This window comes from Papio anubis, chromosome 6, assembly GCF_008728515.1.
Source record: "Papio anubis isolate 15944 chromosome 6, Panubis1.0, whole genome shotgun sequence".
Taxonomy (NCBI): domain Eukaryota; kingdom Metazoa; phylum Chordata; class Mammalia; order Primates; family Cercopithecidae; genus Papio; species Papio anubis.
Window position 1 is genome coordinate 129,287,472 of NC_044981.1, and position 23,557 is coordinate 129,311,028.

Below are 23,557 nucleotides of genomic sequence, written 5' to 3' on the forward strand. Positions count from 1 at the left end.
TACAGCCAAGGTTTGGAATAATTCATTTAACCCTTTAAAAGATGCGTCCTACTAACTAAATGAGCCATCACCAATTTCTGTCCTTAGACATGATTCTACCTGCCTCTCGGCTCTACTGAAGTTTGGCTTGGGTCAAGTCCATTTCCTCTATGTCTTGTCCTAGTCCTACAGTCTCCTAACTACTCTTGCAGCCCTCAACCACATTTCCACCACCTCCCTCCGTTCTCCACAGAGCTACCAGAGCGGTCTTACCTGAAATGAATCTGACCATGACATTCCTCCACTGAAAACCTACTGGCCCTCCAGCATGTATCCAATATTGGTTTATTAATACATTCAAACTCCTCACAACAGGTATTCACAATCATTCCTAATCTTTTCTGCTGCCTTATTCTGCAGCTTCAGCTTCCACTACTCTAGGCAAATTAAATGTTTTCCCCAAGATAGAGTTGCTAGAGACATTACAAGATAACCAGCTAAATGTGAATTTCAGATACACAAAAAATATTTTTGTTAGTAAATGTCCCAACTATTTCATTATTTACCGTTTACCTTAAATTCAAATTTAGCTGGATGTCCTGCATTTGTATTTGCTAACCTGGCAATGAACCCTAAGAATTCCAGGGAACAGGCCACCACCCCTTTCCCTGTCCACATTGCCACTGCCCCTTTTAGCAGGCATTCCCTTGCTTGAGTGCCCAGAATGGGTTGAGGACCTGCTTCTTTCTCCCAGAAGGTCAGGCCCTCCTTCCTCTGCACACACACACTTCTTTCTTCAAACTCCCACCTAAGGTGAGAATTGTCTCTGTGCCTGTCCCCTCATCTACTCTCCACCCCCAGGCAGGATGAGGGGCAACATGATGTCAGGAGCTGAGTCTTAGTAGTGCCGGGCACACTGGGGTTCAATAAACACTTGGGAAGTGACTCAACCGCACTTCCTGGGCATCCTGGCTGATACAGTAAAGCAGGACCATTACCTTAGTTTTCAGTAGAAAACAATAGGAGCAGAGACAATACTAAAGCATTACCCTTTCCGGATCATTGCCAGCATCCTCATGTCTCCTATAGAAGCCCATTTCTGAGGATACTGTATCCTCCAGATACCGTGGCATGCTATTTTTGGATTCTTTCTTCTATCTTACAAAAAAAAATGTTTTTTGTTTTTATTGTCTGTTATTTGTTTTATTGTTAATTTCCTTTAAAGGAACCTCCACAGAAGGCAGACTCTTTAAATATCATCTCATTTAACCCTCACAGCAACCACAAGAGATGGGTAATGGTTAGGGGTGGGAAGTTTAAGGCTCAGTGAGGTAATTACCACAAGCTAGCAAGAAGCACTCTTGCTACCTGAATGACTCATGTACATCCTACTCTGAATGTGCTCTTTCTAACTGACTGCACCAATTCATCTCACTTTTCAATCTGTTTTTAAGTGTCAATGCCAGCTTCATCCAAGAGTGAGGTGGCCAGCCTCCAAAGTAGCCCCAGCGACCCCCCGCATCCTAGTATTAACATCCCATGTAGCCCCCTCCCACACTGTACCATGTTTGAGCTATATGACAAATAGCATATGGAAAAAGGTATAGCAGTTCTGAGGTTAGGGTAAAAGACTGCAGCTTCCATCTTGGGTCCTCTCTTGCTAGCTTGCTCCGCCTCTTCCTCTTGGATCTCTTTTTGTGAACAAGCAAGCTACCATGCTGTGATTAGTCTCACAGTGAGGCCTATGAGGCAAGGAACTGAAGACTCCAGCCAAGAGCCAGGGAGGAACTGATTCTTGCCAACGACCACTTATGTGAGCTTGGGAGAGAATTCTTCAGCCCATCAGGACTTGAGGTGACTGCAGTCCTGGCTGACACCTTGATTCTCATCTTCTTAAGAGACCCTGAGCCAGAACCATCCAGCTAAGCTGCTTCCGGCTCCCTGACCCTCTAACACTATGTGAGACAATATGTGTTTGATGTTTTAAGCTGCTACATTTTGGAGAAATTCATTATGCAGCAATAAAGAACACACAAGGAAACAAGTAAGTCTCCAAGAGGTTTTCTGGTAACAGTTGTGTAGAAGAAAACTTCAGATGTCTAAAATCACACTACTTAGCCCATTGCTTGCCTCAGCTCCTCAGATGTTGATGGACAAAGACCTTGTCTTAAGGTAGAATACTGGTGTCTAAGCCTTGCTTCGAATGTATCATCCATGGAGAGAAAATTGACTTAGGGCTCTCTTTCACCATCTAGCAACTGGGGAGCAAGTGTTCCCTCTTAAAGCCTTGACTCTCCCCAAGGCGCTGGTGGGTGGTTATTTATGGTTTATTCTGAGTTATTACTGCATAACATCCCCACAGGCAGTTAGCACAGTATTTATTGAGCAGCCTTTAATGATGAATAGAGTGAGAAACACCAGGCAAAGAATATGGTAATAACAGTACATAAATTTTATTTTCATTTAGCATGAAAACACCTGATTTCCTTCAACACTGTAAACATGTCACATTATTACACAGTGAAAGGCTGATGAATTTAAACATTCATGTGTACATTGTTTTGAATGGAAAATGTACTTTCATTCCACTTGCCTCCACCATTACAGATCATTTTGTTTTTATTTATTTCACTTCAGTTTGTTTTAATTAAAAAACAAAATACAAGCAGAGAAAGTAACTGGAAGGTTTTCTCAGGATGGGATTGGTTATTTTCAAGACATTTGACTTCTTATTCTCCTCAGAAACAGAGAGACGGCCTCAGAATAGAACATTTTATGGTCAGAGTTGGCAAGTACCTCATGGTTTGTAGTTAATAAACATGATTAAACTAAATGTTCAGAAGGAAATTCTGCTAGACCATTTTTTTTTAAACAAAACAAAACAAAACACAAAGAATGCACTCATTAATTATGTATAATTTTGTCATTGGATAAAGAAGGAAATTTCAGACTAGGAAAGCAACGTATTCCTAGACATAATGTTAAATAAATACATGCCTTCAAGCTTGAATTATTGCCCTGTAAAAAGACAGACAAATGTCTCAGCAACAGCCTCATTACTGTCAAGCTCATGATTTGTTGCTCCATTGACATGATGATGTGCTTTCTAGCACTAAGGTCTTGTCTGTTGTAGAAATAGAAACTCTTATGTTTAGAATTTATCATTTAGTTATTTTAAAAAACGTTATGGTTGATCAAAAAGCATGGTATTGATCAAAAAGCATGGTAAAGAAGCTCTCAGTATGTGTGCCAGTATGGGTGTGTTGGAGTTACATTAGAAACGGGAGAAAAGGAACACCTGTACACTCCTAACTACTATGCTAGTCCTGTTAAGCAGAATGTTGGAGGCTTAACATGATTCAGCAGTGTCCTTTCTATTTAACACATTGCTTGCCTATGAGTGGGACTGTCTTGAGTCAAGGTTATAGGTCACACATTTTTCCAAAGAAGAAAAATTAAGGAGTGGTCACAGGATCAGGCATCCTATTCACTGAGTTCTAAATTGCGTTTCACGGTAATTTGATGTGGTAATGGGATGGCGTTGGAATGCAAGAAGTGGATGGAGCACTGCAATTCTAGCCCTGGATATCTGTGTTCTCAAGAGGTGTGGCCAAATCGCAGGGTGACATAAAGTGAGGTGCCAGGATTCATCCAAAGCACCACAGTTTAGAGGGGAAAATATTTTAAAGTAACAATGTTAAACTATTGTGAGACATTTGAAGCCCCTTTCCTTAACAATAACTATCCATCTCTTCCTGGTCTCACATGTCTTGGCCACTGTATAGCTGGAAAGAGCAGGAGACCTAGGAAATAACACAGTCAGGAGTCCCAAACTCACTTTTTATAGTTTGAGTAACCAACTCTAACATCCTTTCCTCTCTAACATCTTATTCTAATCAATCCTAAGCACTGATCAGAGGGCATCCTTTGAGCTGCTGGTTCCAACAATTAACATTTCCAACTGGACATTCATGTATACTCTCTTGACCACAGATGACAGAAACTAAAGTCAAACAAATTTAAGGAAAAAAGAATAAATAAGTTTTGGGCTTACGAAACTAGAAATTCCAGGCATGGTCGTTGAGTTGAAGTTCTGTCTCCTGACATCCTAAAACCAAATTCTCTGACAGCATCAACAGGGCCTGGGTTCTGAGCTGTTTCCCACATGTTGGCTTCATATTCAGATTCTCTCTCAATGTGGTAGGAAAGATGGTTCTGGCAGTTTAGGCTGACATAGTCACCAGAGATCCTGATCCCAGAAAGACAGTGCATCTCTCACAATGACTTTGGAGAAAAGTCTTGGGGTGAGTTTTCACAGGCTTAGCTTGGGTCCTGAACCTATTCTTGGGCAAATAAATATGACAAAGAGGGTGGAACATGTTGATTGGCTAGGGTTCAACCATATGCCCAGGAGTATAGTAGTTCCCTAAAAAGGGGGATGCCTTGTACACACACAAAAGTCAAGTTTACTGTGAAAATGGTAACCCAAGGAATGGGAGAAAATGTTTGTAAATCTTGTATCTGATGAGGAGTTAATATCCAGAATACACAATTCAACAACAACAACAAAAACAACCCAACTAAAACATGGGCAAATGATTGAATTGACATTTCTCCAAAGATATACAAATGACCAATATGCCATAATCATTAGCTAAACGCAAATTAAAACCACAATAAGATATCACTTCACACCCATTAGCATAGTTACTATAAAAAACAGAAAATAATAAGTGTTGGTGAAGATGTGAAGAAAAGTAATTTTTATACACTATTGTTAGAAATGTAAAGTGGTGTGGCTGCCATAGAAAACAGTATGGTAGTTTCTCAAAAAATTAAAAATAGATATGATCCAGCAATTCCACTTCTGGGTCCATATCCAAAAGAACTTAAAGCAAGGACTCAGTTATTTGTATACCCATGTTCATAGCATCATTATTTGGAAGAGCCAAAAGGTAGAGGCAACCTAAGTGCCCATCAACAGATAAAGTAGAGAAACAAAATATAGTATACACACGTATTATTATTCAGCCTTAACAAGAAAGAAAATTCTAACACAGGCTACAAAACAGGAGAACCTGAAAGAAATTTTGTTAAATGAAATCAGCCAGTCACAAAAGGATAAACACTATATGATTCTGTTTATATGAGGTACCTTGAGTAGTCAAATTCATAGAGACAGAAAGTGGAGGAGTTGCTATAAGGTACTAAGGGGAGAGGAGAATGGGGAGTTATTGTTCAGTGGGTAGAGTTTTGGTTTTACAATATAAAGAGTTTTGTGGATGGACGGTGATGACGGCAGCACAACAATGTGGATGTACTTAATGCCATTGACTGTACACTTAAAAATGGAGTATGATTGTTACCTTTATCTGTATTTTACCACAATAAAAAAAAAAATCATCTCCACTAGGCAGAGGTTGCAGTGAGCTGAGATTGCGCCACTGCACTCCAGTCTGGCAACAGAGCAAGACTCCATGTCAAAAAAAAAAAAAAAAAAAAAAAATTCATCCTCACTATAGAATTTCAGAAGAGGTAAACTTGGCTAAGTAGCTTTTCTCCACTTACCCTTTTGGAACTTGCTTCTGAACATCTTCCATTCAGATACTCCTAAAATCACGCTGACTCCTCAATGCTCCACCATGGTTTACTTCTCCTATACTAGGTGGCCCCAGAACCTTCCTAATTCTCCACTCTAATCAGAAGCCTGTCCAGTACCCTTTTTGGAACCATGCTGTAGGTTAGGGAGCCTGTAAGTCTGTTGTACTAACAGCAGTTGATATGCATGCTGAAAGGTGTTTTGAAAGGGAGGAATCTGCAAAATGTATCTTACCTTAAATGCAAACTAATTGAGAAGCTTTAATTGAATAGTTATCTCTTGGACCTTCACATAGGACTGGATATAATTCCAATCAACAAGTCAAATAATCAGCTTAGGGTCCTTTGACCACTTATCTGCAAAGCTAAGATTCCTACAGCATAAGGGCCATTTCTCACATAGGCAACACAGGAATTACTTGGATGGCAATTATGTTCACAGAGAGAAAAAAGAGTGACAGTTAACTCCATTGCTTGCAATCTCACCTGCTCTTGATGGCACTTTCTCTCAGATCATACCCCTACAACTGCTAAACAACTCAACGGAAGTCAATGGACAGAAAATACAGTGCAATGAGCCTATTTTTCAGTTCAGATAATATCTGCCTAACGGACTAAGTTCCAACTCTGTCTGTGCTACCTACAGGTTATATAATCTTGGGAGGTCACTTAAACTATACAATTGGACTAAGAATACTGTCTCTCGTGGGTGTTATAATTAAATGAGGTAGCATATGGTAAGGTAAACATTGATTAGTCTCTGCATTAGTTGATTAGTGTCTTCAAATGTTCGTTTCTTTGATTAGTCTCTTCAAACGTTAGTTTCCTTCCTCTTCTTTTCAGTATGCTTGCTGAAGAGCCAGCTACAGAGCGAGTGACTGAATCAAAGTCTGGACACATCCTACATGCTCCCATTCCCCACCTTGCTACAATGGTGTCAGCTGTCTGTGCCCAGAAGATGGTGCTAAGGTTGGATGAATAAAACAGTAACAGGCGCTTCAAGGATACAGAAGAAGGTACATAGATAAATATCCCCATTTTGCCTAGACAGAAACAAGAAAAACATTCTCTTTTCTCTTTTTTAAAACCAATTATTGAGTCACACATGGCAACACTATGTATTGCCAAAAGTGGCCAGTTTGTGGTAGTAGGTTTTATTCAGAAAATCAGTGGGTGATGAAAATTTAGAAGATGCACTCGTCATTTGTAAAACTGTAGATGAAAGTTTAAAAGATGATGTTATACCACTTTTTCTTCACTGCCCTCATCAGTGACTCCATCCCACCCTCCTGCTGTTCTCAAAATTGATGTAGAAATAATTTCATGAGCCAAACAGGATGGTTTTATAGGTGTGTGTTTGGCATTAACTTTATTTCCTATTCACACACCAGATATTACTGCCTGCTCTTATGAAATAGTTTATTCCACCATAAATTTATGTTTTAATGATCACTTTTTTTTGGAATACATTAATCTGTCTAAAAATAGGTGACTAAATCATCTGTCATTCTGCTGTGAAACCCTTTAATGTTTTCTTTGGGAAATAAATTAGAATGCCACATTGGTTTCCAAGCAGACATAAGCTGACGATGACTTTTTTGTACAACAGTTACTGATGAAAAGCTCACTGAGGTATTTGGATTTCTTCAGGGCTGTAAATCCAGGCATGTTACTACGTTATCTACTGGAAATTGGGGTAATGCAGGAGATGGGAAAGCATGGTGTTAAATCAACTGGTGACCCCAAATAATTTTCCATGGTGTTCATCAGACATGCACACTCTATATTACTGTCATCATTCCTAGCCTTTCCACTATGCTGTCTCAAGTTTGCACAAATTGTAAATGCTTTTAAATGATTAACTGGTGTGACATAATCGAATTACTTAGGGTTTTATTTACTGTGCTCCAAGTAATTCAATTATGACCTCGCATGGTGTTCAACAGACAATAATGAAGTTGCTACAAATTCAACTTTGCACTGGACAACTCCATTTGAGGATATCACCACCTCCAAATTAACAATTACAGAAACTGGTCTCAGTATCTTGCTCCAACAACAAGCATCACCCACCACAATAAAAACAGCAAGTAGAATCTTTTTACTTCTTTTGTGTTTCTGGTCTCAGCAAACTGCACTACAATCTACCAAACTGCCCAAGCCAGAAACCTCAAGCTCAGGCTGAATTCGCCTGAGGACATGAGGTGCAGGAGCAAACACTGCGAAGTCCTAAGGTACTCTTAATACCCTAATTTCTTTGAATCTATGCACTGTCTCATACTCACACCCATCACCTAATTCAGGAATCTCTCCAGGATCCTGCACCAGCCTCTTAGATCCCTCACTTTCCTCAGCCTGGCCAGAGTAACTGTTATAAAATATAAACTGGGACACAAAAATCCTCTGCTAACAAACCTTTCATTCAGTACCTACTGATCCCTGGGTAAAACTGAAATTGGTTGATGCTGTATTAAAAATCCTCATGATGTGGTCCTTGTTTATTTTTTCTTACTGTTCCTTTTATTCACTCCATGTTCCAGAAACAAGACTAACTTGCAGTTCCCTGACTACACCATTCTACCCTTCTCCCTCTTACTTGCAGTCTCTTATATATTTTCCACTTTGCTTAGATGCTCCCAATCCAGTCCTGCAAATGCTCTGGACTTCTCAGTTTTGTCCTTGGGACTTCAGCTTTGGACTCATTTTCTCCAAGAATCTTCCCTTTAAGGGCTGGTTAGGTTTCTCTGCAAGTGACTCCTCATGCCCCTGTCCTTTTCCTCTGCTAACACCCTTCATTCGTTATCTTAAGAGTCATGCCCACTGAAAAGCTAAGAACCTTAAGGGTAAGGACGGTGATGAGTTGAGGGTCAGCACTACTCTGCTGTGGTTCCGTGGAGGCTGACTTACTTGGTGGTCTCTCTACCTTTTCCAATACACACTCTTTCAGTTCTGTGTATTTTCACTGAAGGCTCACCAGAAAACTAAAATGGCAACGTCATAGCAGACATAAGGCACGCAAATCTAAGATTTCATGACCACAAAGGACAATGCCTTGTCCTTTAGCCATAGAGACACTGTCCCTGCAAGCTGCAATCAAAAGGCATTTTGTTGCGAGGGAAAATAATCATCTGACTTGTATAGAGTTATATGCATTGTTAGAGATTCTTTAGCATATTACGTTTGGAGATTTTTCAGATTGTGTGCTAACACAGACCTGGAAGGTTCTGTGGATGAAGGAAAACTAAGCAGTAATGGCTACTGTTTCCATTAAAAGTCAGAACTTGGGCACGATGAACATTTTCCCCTTAAGGCTCTGAGAGAGCATCTTTGTTGACTGCAGTATATCCCAAGAATTGACTCTGGCCCAGTCAAATGTAGACTGCTTTGTGTAGTGACCTGTGTATTAGAACACATGTATACTTTGCCAGAATTACATCCAATAACTTTTAAAGAATATACAAAACCATGCAGAGATGTTAAATAAGGGTTATCAGTCTGGGTGCAGTGGCTCACACCTGTAATCTCAGCACTTTGGGAGGCTGAGGCAGGAGGACTGCTTGAGTCCAGGAGTTCGAGGTTACAGTGAGCTATGATGGCGCCACTGCACTCCAGCCTGGGCAACAAAGCAAGACCCTGGATCAAAAAATAAATGGTTATCTTTTGCTAACTAAATAAAATCTGACACTTTAAAACTTCTTTTTGTTTGTTTGTTTCAGGGACTCAGAATCATGAACCGCACAGTTTGCAGACAGATCTGATTTTTACATGTTTTTGTGTGTGTGGCTTTAAGTAATTTCAGTCAATTAAGCCTACTAATATTGCATACTTTTTCTTTTATGAAAGGGAAAAAGGGAGTATAAAGCAGGCAATCACTGATTCATTGTAAACATTTTTTTATCCAGACGATCATTCTCAGGTCACATATAACCTTTTTTCCATGACATCTTTGCTTATGGCCATCCTTGCTCTTTATTTTCATAAGTTATTAGGCCAGCAAATACTCCAGCTAAGGTATAAAAATTTACACAGGTCCTGTGTATGTTTTCTTCTCTCCTTTTCCCTTTCAAATATAGCTCGACCATTTTTTTCTTTTTTTGAGACAATCTTGCTCTGTCTCCCAGGCTACAGTGCAGCAGTGTGACCACAGCTAGCTGCAGCCTCCACCTCCCAGGCTCATGCGCTCCTCCTGTCTTGGCACCACGAGTAGCTGGGACTACAGGCACACACTATCACATCTGAATATTAAAAAGAGAGAGGTGGGGGGGGGGGGGGAGAGAGAGAGAGAGAGAGGTCTCTCTATGTTGCCCAGGCTGGTCTTAAACTCCTGAACTCAAGTGGTCCTCCCACCGGCCTCCCAAAGTGCTGGGATTATAGGAATAAGCCATCACACATGGCTCTCTACCACTTTAAATCTCTTCAATTCTAGATCATGCTCATGTAAGTGTTTTCCTAAAGTTTATACATTGTAATGGATGAATCAACAACACAAAAATAAATGTGTATCATGTTGGATTGATCTAAGAACTAAGTATTTTTTATCAGTAAAGAAGGAAAATGCTAGAAGTGTTGGGGAAGCAGGTGCAATTTCAGAGAGGAGGACCTTTGCAGCCAAGAAGGTGTTCTTTAAGAACTGAAGAAACATAGGGCATAGGTGATACAAAGATCGGGGTGAAACCCTCTTCAAGTAGAAGGAATGGTGAGTGCAAAGGGCCTGCAGCAGGTGGGTGGGTGCAGGCATGTGCCAAACATGGAGGTGGCTGTTTGGCAGTGAGTTGTGAGACAGAGGAAGGGAGAGCTCACCAGGGATGGTGCCTGTGGGCCTTACAGTCCATTGTGAAGGTCACTGGTGTTTGTGCCAAGTGAGCTGGAAAGCCAGCTGCTGGAGGTTTCCAAGAAGAGGAGAGATATCCTCTGATGCACAGCATGGCTCTGGCTAGTGTGATGAGATATGGTGAAAGGGTGTGAGGGCCAGAGAAGGGAGACTAAGCCAGAGGCTGACGTACTTATCTAGGTGAGAAAGGATGCCGGTTCCAGCTGGGGTAGTAGTCGTGGGAGAGGTGAGAAGAGGCCGGTGCAGAAGCACAAGCTCAGATTTAGACACGGTGATTTGAGAGGTCCTTTCTTCCAAGCAGGTATATAAATAGGCAAACAAGATACAATTGTTTGGGGAGCTGGGATATGATATATATAATTTAGTCTTTCTCACAAATTCAATTTTAATGGCAACTGGATATAAGAGAAAACAAAGGAAGTTTACATATTAAATTTATTGTAAACATTTTCCATTGTTTTCTTGTAAACCAGTATTGATTTTTGGATGGTGTAAGGCTTACTAGAATGTTGCCACATAACTCCACTTAAATATCATTAATTTGGAGGCTAACATTTTTAAAGGCTGTGAATGAGCAGAGGTTGATCTGAAACTTGCGTTTGGTTTACACATGAACAACAGATTCACAAATAAAGAAATACTATACACCAGGCAATAAAGGAGCTACAAAATCTGTTACAGAAAACTACCTTTTTTTCCTCTTGGAAGATACTTATAAACTACGTCCCATATTCACCTAGAGGATACTTGCTTTAAATATTCTAATAGGTCTAAATATTTTAATTACTTTATCATTAGTGAATTGTGGCTACGTTATCCATTATACTTATTTGAATGTAGCTATCTGTGTGTAAAAAATTATGCAGCTGACAACTTTTCAGGAAAGCAGCCCACTTTTAGTCGTAATTAGTGATGTTTTACTGGGTTACATCTCATTTTGCTTTAACTGAAAATTATGCAACTTAGGCATAAAAAAGAAAAGTTATGAAGACCAGAAACCTAAATACAAATTTCACATGATTTAGAACCAAGCTAAATAAACACACAAAAACTCTACAACATGGGAGGGTGAAGGAAATGAAAACAATTGCAAAGGTATTTATTGAGAAATAGTAAAGATATACATATTTTTACAAGCTTTTAATATTAATTTACATTTCTTTAAATTACGTAGGCCCCGATAATCTATACTTTACTAATACATAACAGAAACCCTTGACATTGTGAGATGTCCATAACGCTACCGTAGTTGGGAGTCAAAATGCAACTTTGGCTCATGATGCTTAAGTTTGTTTTCAAAAGAAATACTAAATGCCATATTCACTGAGAATGTAGGCTTGTCATAAACAAATGTGCTTTAAAAAAACAACTTCATACAGGAGCATGCTGTTGACACTATTCTGAATCTTAGCTCATCACAGACTAAGGAGAAAACATTTTTAGAGACAGTTATTACCTACTTGTTGTGTGCAAACTGTATGATTCTAAAATATGTTTTTGCCTCTGAATTTGATTTACAAAATTTTGCAGGGGCATAGTGTTCTAATTGTATGCTATAATACTGTAGCCAGGCCACCTATTTTGTTACTGAAATTACGTGGTCTTGATATTTTTAAGGTGCAACACAAGATGGTTATCTTTTGTAATAATATACCAAGCTGTATACATAAGAGCCGAAAACCCACTTTAGTTACAGAACATTTTTCAAACTGGTTTACAATAAGGCACAATAGTCCATATGTCAATAGGAGGTGGGAATGGCCAAGGGGTTCGTTTTGTGTTTTTTAGTTCAGTTTTCATTTTTCAGGTTAGAAAGGAGGAGGATTTTCTGTTCCTAAGGTGGGAAGGGAAGAGTTCTATTTTGTGCATGCTCAACGTCCCATGGCCAAGCTGTGATGCTGGCTTGTGGGCCTGCACCATTGTTGTGCCAGACAAGCTGTTCTCCGTCAACCTAGCATTTAGGTTTTATGCCGGCAGCCTCTTCTGAACACAGAATCAGAAAAAGAGATGTGTGTGAGAAACTGCATGGGGTGATGCAACCAGCCAGCTTCTCTTTGCCCTTCCAAAGGGTGTTTCTTTCTGCACCTGCAGACTTAGCAGCATAAAAAGCCTTGCTTGTTTGATATGAAAAGACTTACAAATTTATACCTAATGTCACAATTCTATCATTTAAAGAAACCAGCTATACAGTAAAGATAATTTGTTTTTATTCACAGTAATAAATACTTAAGGTTTTAGTGCACAACATAATTAAGTACTGATAATCAAGGCAACACTTAAATTTTTTTAACTGCTATTTTCAATCTAAGGGCCAACAGAAGTATAAGATTTACTATCATTATTTTTATATTATTAAACGTATTCCAACTTCAATTTGCCTGGAATAGTACTTGGGGCAGAGGCAGCCAAAAGCTACAAAATTTAAAGGGTAAGTTTAAGGTTTAGATGATGAAATCACAATCTTGTACAAAATTCGGATCTCAGTATCTTTCTGCCCAGTATAAACATGGCCTTAGCATTCAGTAAAGAAATACAGGTTTGTAGCCCAAAGAAATGAAATCTATTTCCACAGTGAATGTTGTAATCTGTGAGCAAAATGTAGACTTTATTGAAGCCACAGAGGCCTCAGTTGATGAATTCATGAACCAGCCTCTGGCTAGGGGCACTGACTAGTAGCCTGACTCTAGCATCCACATTATGACATTTTAAACACAGAACTGCAGGTGCAGACACCATAAAAATACTCTAGTTCTTAAAGTCTTAAATTTCCACAAGGGAAATCATGTCACAGGAAGTAAGAGGAGAACTGTATCGTGTTCCCAACATGGGCTACACACAGGGAAAAAAAACCATGCAAACACAACGATGACGGGCTCTTCTTGTAATGAATGCCATCCATTGCGCAGTAACAATACAGGCAGAAACTAACATATGCAAGTCTGTCATGAGGAGAACCTACATTGATGTATTCAGATGGAGAACCAGGTACTATTTTACTATTGTCATTTCAGTAACGCTGCCAAGATCCAACTCACTTGCTGATTTAATTTATGATGATATTCTAGGTAACATTTTCATAAACTCATTGCTTTCATCAGACGCCATCTGGGAGATATGCCTTCCATTACTGATGATATTATCATTTTTGCAATGGCATTGGGAATAAACACACTTAGCTTTATTTTAAGCCATGCCCACTCAATGTGAATTTTACACCATGTCCATGGCATATTCTAAAAAAGTTAATGTGATAATTGCTCATGATTTGCATGATAATGTCCTCCTCTATGCAACTTACACATATCAAAAGTCTCAACCTCAAAACCGTGCAGGTTGTCATGAATATGGCTCTTAGTTTTCTCCAGTAAAACTGTAGAAGGGGTACTTGAGACTTCTACATACATTTCACTTTCTAAGTGAAGGTCCCACAGTCTTTCCCAAACTTTCTGCTTATGGTTGGATGCGCAAATAGTTGCCTCATACAATTATTGGAATTATTAAGAACCCAAATACAACACAAGCTTTCCTTTATTGTTGTTGTTTTCTTATTGCAACAAATACTCAGTTTCTTGCTGATGCGGTAATTAAGCTTTGAGAGCTTGACTTTTAAATTTGGTCATGTTAAGAATCATCACAAAGGATTTTTTTTTCATTATCTACAGAGATTTTAACCAAAGTTACATTGTAACACACAAATGCTGTCTTGTCTTTAAGGCACAACACATCAGTATGAACATTCTGTTTGCCAAACTTAAAAAAGAGACAATATTATATTCCCATTTCCCCTCCCACTCCCCTCCCCGACAAATGAAAGGAAAATTGCATCCACTTTGAAAGTCAGCTGCTAATAAAGTCACAGTAAATTATTTTCATCAATAATTTACACAAATTACAGGTCTAAATAGGACTGTCCTTATACAGTCTGAGTGCATTCCAATTCAGATTTTCTGGGCTAGGTAGGCTAAAGTCAGATTCAAACCTCAGGGCTGAGAAGATCTCCCAATTTGAGGAATGTTGTTGACCACCTTGTCAGACGGAGCATGTGTGTTGCTGCTTTGCCAGGGTAAGAGTTCTTTGCTAAAGCTGCTCATTCCAGTTTGGACTCATTTGGTGTGTACCAGCAACCTCCACAGATTTTTTAAAAACCCATTAAAGTGTTGTAAATATAAGACCATAGAGTTTCTTTTCTGTAGCACTAAAGTTTAACTCCATTCAGCAATCTGAATTCTTCATTCTGGAATTTTTATTCCAAATATGATTTCATCCATTAAGACAATTTATATGTGTAGAGCCAGAGGCATTGAATCACACATAAAAATTCAGTGTACTTGAAATATAAAAAATGGATCTCCGGCTAGAGAACACAGTTACAAATACTCTAATTCCAGTGCTTGGTGGAGAGCCAGGAGGTCTGAGTGACTGGATATCCTCCAGAAGGGCATGTTGTGCTGCATGGTTAGGAGAAGGAGGGGTGGGAGAGAGAAGGGGAAGGAATGAGGCATGGAGAGAGATCACAACCATTGTCTCAATTAAGCAGCAGCACACACAGGGCTGTGTGGCCCACCCACGTTCAGGGGAGGGAGTCTAAAGGCGGGATGATCATACGTGAAGGCTTGGCAGCACCAATATGGCATTGTCAAAGTAACAGAGAAATAGATCTGAACTGGATTTTAATGAGAATAATAGCAAATAGTAACACTGCTTAGATAGTTTAACATTTATTCTGGAAGTATCACTACCAACATCGACATCTGGGAAAGCAAGTGGGTATCACAATCCTACCTGGCTGATGGAAAGCAAGTTTGAATCAGTGCATCTCTCCTACAGGCCTCTCTCTCAGTCAAAAATAAAATAAAACAAAATGATAAGCTTCTTAATTTTGTTAATCTAGGAAGAAAAGAGGGTGAATTCCTTTCTGTATAAAAATAATTTGAAGCAGGACTATATAAAGTAGAAAAAATATGGGGATTATAACTTTCTTACTTGTCTGGGACAACCGATAACTTAAGCCAGTCGAGTCGACCTGGTTTATTTCACTGGCGTAGAATTGACAGAAAGTATCTAGCATACATTTTCAATGGGGAAGATATCATCCCCAAGGGGACAAAAATGAGTTCTTGTGGGGCAGAAAATCTTAGACATTACAATGGTTTGTGCCCTCCAAAGATATACTATAATAGTATACAGTACATATGTGGCATTAAAATTTCATGAAAGGGAGTAATTAGAAAAAAATTGTCTAAAGAGTCCCCACTGGCGATGATAATGAAAAAGAAAAACACTGCACTACAGGAACTGACAAAACAAAAGCACGATTTGTAAGTTTGGGCTGATGACAACTTCTAGAATATGCACATATAAAATATTCATGTATATAAGGGAAATGAGTATACAGATATAAAACATGCAAATGATATTTTATGTAAGAACTAAGTAGCATAATAATCCTTAATGCTATATAATTCCTTGCTGCACACTACGGTAACCACCAGCCACATGTGGCTATGGAGCACTTGAAATGTGGTTAGTCCAGTTTAAAATACATAACGCATTTCAAAGACTTAGAACAAAACAAACAAACAAAGAGAAGGTAAACATGACTTCAACAATTTTTACATTAATTAGATATCAAGACAATTATTTTGGATATACTGGGTTGACATGTTATTAAAATTAATTCTACCTGTTTCTCTTTAATTTTTTAAAATGTGGCTTCTAGAAAATTTCAAACTACATATACAGCTTGTATTAATATTATATGTTTCTGCAGAAGAGTGCAGACATTCCTATTCCTAAACTTTGATATTTCTTCTTAAATTTCTCAAACAAAGTATGTCTAGGTCAAATTAAGGCACAGAAATTCACATAGAAGTAACTTTTTTTCATTCAGCTCAGATCTATTTGTAACAACAAAACAGTACTTAACATTTCTGCACATGCGATTACTGCTACATCCAAAGAAAAGCATGCATTCTGGGTACTAGAGAAACCAACCACCTCTGCTTTAAAATAGAATAATAAGCCTTCACCATCACCAAAACTGTACGTACATCAACAACCATTTGGAAATAGCATTCTATCTGATATTCTTTTCCATTCAGGGTCATGCCTTTCCCTCCTGAAGTTTTAGGTATAAAGAAGATGGTATAACAACTGGGGAAACCAAATCTAAACATTAATGCTGTGGAAAACAGGTCGACTGGGTTAAGTTTTAATCGTCAAAAGCATACAGTGTTACTGGTTTGGAAAATTGAATTATATTAGTCCTTACCTACATATACGTGAATTTAATTTGTATAGGCTAAAAGACACATACATTGAGCAGGAGTGGGGCTGTATTACTAATCACTGGCTGCTCTTTGTTGTGTATAACTATGGTGTCAATAAGAAACATCACAACATGGACTCACGACATTGACAAACTCCAGAAGATATTTCAGTGGAGTGTGACTGGAAGCATTTCAAGTAGTAGTCAGCAATGAAAGCTGTATTTCTTGAGGCTGCAGCCCTGACCTCATACAGGACGTGCTTGGGGCCAGTGTGCTGTCTTGGGTCATTGACACTGCTAATGAAGGCTGAGGTGTTCTGTGGGAGGCAGAGCCTGTACCTACTCTCTTAAATGTAATCGAAAAGCATGGAGATTTTCAAGTATGGCTGCCAATACTGTCACCAAACCTTCTAAAGTGGAAGTGCTTTCCTTTTCTTCATTTTCCTTGATTTAAATTGACCAGAAAAACACATCAATTCCTTTCTCTTTCTCTTATAGCCATAAACTTTTCTACAAAACTGTTCGACTGTTTTTTGAAAACAGGTAAACACTCCAGCACATGCAAGCGGCGAAGCCTTTATTAGATGATGATTTAAAATCTCCTTAGGGTGATACAGAAAACATTCTTTCTATGTAAAACAGTATAAGCTGGTATGCCATTGTTTAGAAATACTAATTCATCATTTGGCTTTGTTTTGTAAATTCTATCACTTTTATCTTGGCTAGATGATATTTTTCTATCATTCAGTGAAGGCAGCAGTAGACCTTAGGGTGGAGTTGACCAACAGTCTGGTGTTGGGGGCCAATCCTGATATCACTCTTCTTTTGATGTTGAACCAACCATTTAACGGTTTTTAATTGCCTTGGTTTCTTCTTCAGAAATATGGGACAGATGAAAAGGCTTATTAAAATACTGAGGGCCTATGGGATCTTCTGAATGTGTTCAAAGCCAGCTGCTTGGCTTCAATCAAGTACCACTGGCTCACTACAACAGATGAAACTCTTCCAGGAGATGTGAAGCACATTATGGCTAAGACAAGTTGGTACAAAAGGATCTGAGCAATACATCCCATTTCAGTAGCACTTATTAAAATCTCTTGTAGTAGTTTTTCTTCAGCTATTAAATCTGCCCTCAGCATTCCTTATCATAGAGTATGCCTACTTCCAGGCACTCACGAGGACTATATGGCATGTAGGTCTCATGAACTACTTACATGACTTTTGTATGGAGCTCCTTAATCTTTATCTTGCTATATTTCATGTGCTTAACAATGGTTATTCTCCCCCCATCTTTCTTGCAGATCCCCTGGCTCATTTATATCTGTGCACATGGTATGTGTTTTAATATATACAGATGCATCTATATAAGCATGTATATATATGCCCACACAAATATATATATTACTATATATATTTACTGTGTGTACATACATTTAAACATATAAATAAATATAACTAACTTTCCCTGCATTTCCTATCAAATTTCAGGCAAAAAATGCTAAACTCCAAATGGTTTATTTGAATGTAAGTATTGACCCTCTCATGCTCTTATTGCTTTGCATCTATAAATTTAAATCATTTGTCAAGCTGCCATTGGGCCAAACTACAGAAATGCAAACAAAAAGGCTTGCATTAGAAGTATCACACCAACATTGTTTGAGACAGGTTACCTTTTTTGCTGCCTGTTCTTCTTCTACACCATCCCCAATTACAACATACACTACTTTTCTGCCAAACCTTTGCATTATTCGTTCAAAGCAACTTTCTTTTCCTGGAAGATAAACGAGATAAAGTTCAGAGTGAAGTTACCTGGTTAGCGGCATGCTCCTCATCTCGGCCATCTCCAATCACAACATAAGTTATGTTAGTGCCAAATCTGGACACTATACGCTCAAAACAGCTTTCCTTGCCTGAAAAACAATGCACTGCTTATTCTTCCAGCCACTGCATTCATTAACCTAAAGATTCATAAAGTGTTAAGTTAATGCCTCTTGAACATCACTTAAACTGGCTCACAACCTCTGGGTTTATGCAATCAACACATATTTGAATAACGTTAAGGCATTACTTAGGACAGATGATTAAACCAATGTGTTTCACACTCCAAAAATATCAGTAGGGTTAAGCATTTGACCTAGAGAAAATATTAGTGTGTTTTCCTCCACCACCAGAGTATTGGGGAAACTTTACAGGCAACTATAAGTTTTAACAACCTTTGTTTGTTTAATTCTGTAAATCAATTTTCAGTAGTATAGACAAGTCAGCTAAATGTGTTCTAGAGAAAAACTGAAGGTTTACTGCTAAGAAAAGAGGAAATACTAAGAAGTGAATTTACCTTGACAAACAACTCCTTTCTTCAAGTGGATGACAGTTAGCCTGCTCAAATAACTTCTACTAAGGGTGCAGTCTGACTGGGCCACAGTACTGACAACACTGGTGTCCTCTGATTGCACTACGGGAACATCACCACGGAATTTCTACATATTCTTTGTTTTTAAAACATTGGCATTATTCTCTAAATTTCACTCCAGAATGTTCATGCAGCCATGGCTACTTCTGCTTTTTTTCTTAATCTGATGGTTCAGAACTCCAAAAAACACTAGCTTACAGGAAAAAATAAAAATGTTTTTTTTTTTTTTCAGATTAAAGAATATAAGGAACTATTTGGCCAACAGAAAGAATACTGTCTTTACTAAAATAAATGTTTATTCTGCTATAAAATCATCAAAAAGCAAAATTTTCTTCTTTCTATTAGTCCTGCTGACATAAATACACACATTTAGATTAAAAATGTATGGTACTGATATCCAGGCTCTGAACTGTAGGGCTTAGGACAATGTGAAATTTACTCTACGGAAGCTTGGCTCTCCTTAACTGTACTCTTGAAACAGCTGCAACTGGAGGCTCCTTTTGCCAGGGCCAACATCAGACCTCCTCAAAGCCTAGGGCAGGTTATTTTTGGTGGGGGATTTTAGGATTTTGAACTTCTCTTGTCAATGTGCCAGAGCCTAAGTTTGTTGACCTTCAAGGCATATTATACAACCCATTTATTTTCCCAAGTATTTCCTTGACAGACAATGGAATACATCAGTTTTCTTTGAAGTCTTTCAATACAGCAGAAGTTGATGAAGTTTTACTTTTGAATGTTCATTAGAAGTTGGAGTCTGCGAGAAATGAACTTAAAAATCAAAGATGGCTCCACAAACAGATATTATCTAAATAAACAAGGTTGTGGCTCTTTGATTGCTACTGCACATTTTTGGAAATGTAGATTTCCAGTCACTCATGTGTTACGAATATTCCTATTATGTTTTCTGATTCATAAAATTCTTTTAATTTTTTCTGTAATTAAAGGCACTAGTTCAATCCATCAAAGAATCCCCTGCAAAGCCAAAATAGTATTTTTATCTTGGATCTAGATTACTGCATATGCAAGGATGCAACATTATACTCTATACTAATTAAACTATTAAACACTATGGCTAGAGATATTACATATTATTTAGATAACATGTGCTGTAATAGTCTGTGAAATACAAGAATGAAATATCTATACTCAGATATTGAGTTCTTAATGTCACTAGGCAACAGTTCTCAAAATATTCATACATGTACAATGAGTTGCAGGGACTTTGTAATTTGAACTTTACCCAAATTTGTTTCATATACTAAGTGAAATTGCTGAAAAAGGGAACCATGCAGAGACACACAGATGTGGACACATTCCATACAGAGTTCAAAATAATTTCCTTACCTATTTTAGTTGCACTGTAAATATTCTCAATGGGGAAAGCACCTCCTAAACTATAGAGTAGAACCTTCGCAAGTGCTGGGATCAGCTGGGTTGTCGTTACCAAGACATTTACGCAATTACTCCTAAAATAGGGAGGAAATATACACATTTGTTTTCTAATACTAAATAACTTCTAATAGATTTGAAATTGTCACTGTGGTCTCTAAATTCCTTAATTAATGGTCCCTTTCAATATTCATTAGCTATTGCCTATCAGCAGACAGACACTCCTCAAATAATGGCAGATTATTAAGAAGAATACACAAACCCATGACTATCTGTGATGCTTAAAGTTCTACAACATATTTTGTCAAAACAATATGCTATTAAAAGTCATACGTAGGTAAGTGTTACAGAATGAAAACATGGTAGAATGAAATAAAGCTTAGGCTTTTTAAGTTTAGAGATGTGGTTTTGATATGAACTTTCATAACTTGCACTGGGTGATATTCAGAGTTACATTTCTTTTTAAATTATAAACACTGTATATACTTGTAACAGAAAAATTTGTGAAAGACAAATATAAAGAAGAAAACAAAAAGCATTAATTATTATGTAACCATCCAGAGATAACTGCTCTCTCCATTTCATGCATTTACTTTCAGTGTTTCTGTTCACATATAGATTTTGTTTTCCCATTGGGAACATTCTATGTATTCAATTTTGTATTCTACTTTATGTATTTATATCATGAGCCTATTTGTTTATATCTTTTAACTATTACTTCCCCTCTCCCAACAAAACAATGTATAAAAACTACTCTACCATGTAGATGCACCAGCATTTCTTAAAGTTAAATTCAGTTGCTTAAGTGGCTTTTGATTTCTAAATATTATAAGTAATGCTACCTAAATATATTCTTACATCTTTGATTATCCTTAGACTATATTCGTAGAATAATTAGGGTCAGAGGGTAAGTTAATTTTGTTAGGGGTTCTAATACATAATTCAACAAAGCATCTGTTTTTCTGACATTCCAGGCATTTTGTGAAAACTATTGGGTTGGTGCAAAAGCAATTTTGTTTTTTGCCATTAAAAGTAATGGCAAAACTGCAACTGTATCAATATGGTAATACATGTGGATAACTCAGCAAATTCCATAACAACTATTCAATGTATGTTGATTTTTCTCCTCCCTTCCTTGTTATATCTTTATTTATTTCTGGAATATCACATATTCCTTTAGTTGCCTTAAAGCCATCTGTTTAATAATTAATCTGTATATATTATATAGTATATATAATCTAATAATGTAATAATCTTTTTTTAACTTATAGAGAAGACATCTTTTAGAAATAATGAAAGTTATCAACCTCCTTCTCAGAGAAATGCACACTCCACAACATTTTACACATCATGTCAGTGCTCAGGGGTCCTCACACTCCAGCGTCCTTGACATTTGGTCTCTCTTGTCAACAATTACAGGGGACATGAGATAGCAAGTCCATTTCAAATGGCCTTAACTGTTAGACATTTCTTCCTTATATAGAGCCAGAATCTCCCTTGCAGGATTCCTACTCATTGGTCCCAGTTCTTTCCTTTCCAGACACAGGGAGAAATCTAATTGATTTTCAGCCTAATATCTGAAACAGTTGAAATTGGTAATCTTGTTCCACACATGACTCTTCTGACTAAGCTCTCTGGCTCCTCCTTCCATCTGTTTCTTTTATGTGGTTCCCACAGTCCAAACCCCTGTGACTACCATACTTGACACAGGCTGCTTCAACCCTGTCACAGCCCCCACTGGAATATTGTGCCTAGAACCCACAAACTAAGCTGCCATGGCTTCCCCAATCAGACACACGAAGCTGCTTCCCCTCCACTCTCCATTTGGACTTTCTGCTATCCATGCAGCTCCGCCTGTGCCACGGGTCAGAAGCTGTGCAGGATGTGACAACTATTCATTTACTTCCATGTTCTTAATATTAACTTTTTTTTTCTGCCCTGTCAGGCTTTTCTCCATTCTGATTCAATTAGTCCAAATAAATCTTTCTCTGAACGCTGTGTTCCCCATACATTTATTAAGCATGCTTTTTTTCTTCTTTTTTTTTAAAACTAGCAATTTGTCATCTTATTCATTAATCTTTTCTTTTGTAACTTCTATTTTAAGTTCAGGGGTACAAGGGCAGGTTGGTTACATAGGTTAACTTGTGTCATGGGGACTTGTTATACAGATTATTTCATCATCCAGGTATTAAGCCTAATATCCATTTTTTTTCCTGATCCTCTCCCTCCTTCCATTTTCCACCCTCTGAAAGGCCCCTGTGTGTGTTGTTCCCCTCTATGTGTCCACATGTTCTCATCATTTAGCTCTCACTTATAAGTGAGAACATGCGGCATTTGGTGGGAGTGTGAATTAGTTCAGCCATTGTGGAAGGCAATGTGGCGATTCCTCAAAGACCTAAAGACAAAACTACTATTTAACCCAGCAATCCCAGTACTGGGTATATACCCAAAGGAATATAAATCATTTTATTATAAAGACACATGCACACACATGTTCACTGCAGCACTATTCACAATAGCAAAGACATGGAATCAACCTAAATGCCCATCAATGATAGCCTGGATAAAGGAAATGTGGTACATATACACCACGGAATACTATGCAGCCATAAAGAAGAATGAGATCATGTCCTTTGCCAGGACATGGATGGAGCTGGAGGCCATTATCCTTAACAAACTAACACAGGAACAGAAAAACACATACTGCATGTTCTCATTAATCTTTTCTTTTTTTGAGTTAGAGTCTTGTTCTGTCTCCAGGCTGGAGTACAGTGGCATGATCTTGGCTTACCGCAACCTCCGCCTCCCAGGTTCAAGTGAGTCTCCTGCCTCAGCCTCCTGAGTAGCTGGCACTACAGGTGTGCACCACCATGCCGAGCTATTTTTTTTTTTTTTTTTTAGTAGAGACAGGGTTTCACCGTGTTGGCTAGGATGATCTCGATCTCCTGACCTCGTGATCTGCCCGGCCTCCCAAAGTGCACACAGGTGTAAGCCACCGTGCCTGGCCCATTAATCTTTTCTTAATGGAAATGCTGACAGATTCTTTTTTTAGCTTTTATTTTAGGTTCAGGGATACAGGTGC

General features: G+C 38.2%; 1 protein-coding gene across 17 annotated transcripts in view; it reads right to left on the reverse strand.

Moving 5' to 3' along the window:
* Positions 1-11,482: 11,482 nt before the first annotated feature.
* The window catches only part of EYA4 (EYA transcriptional coactivator and phosphatase 4), a 284,622-nt gene continuing 272,547 nt past the window's right edge, over positions 11,483-23,557 (reverse strand). For 12 of the 17 annotated variants that reach the window (XM_031667424.1, XM_031667418.1, XM_031667419.1 and 9 more), the window contains 3 exons: positions 20,431-20,552; positions 18,347-18,447; positions 11,483-14,856 (listed from right to left, as the gene is read on the reverse strand). In XM_031667424.1, coding sequence (XP_031523284.1) covers positions 14,776-14,856; positions 18,347-18,447; positions 20,431-20,552 — 304 coding nt within the window. In that variant the 3' untranslated portion in view covers positions 11,483-14,775. Of the gene's footprint in view, positions 14,857-18,346; positions 18,448-18,485; positions 18,587-20,430; positions 20,553-23,557 lie in introns of all 17 variants that reach the window. The other 5 variants (XM_031667426.1, XM_031667425.1, XM_031667420.1 and 2 more) reach the window with 1 other exon arrangement.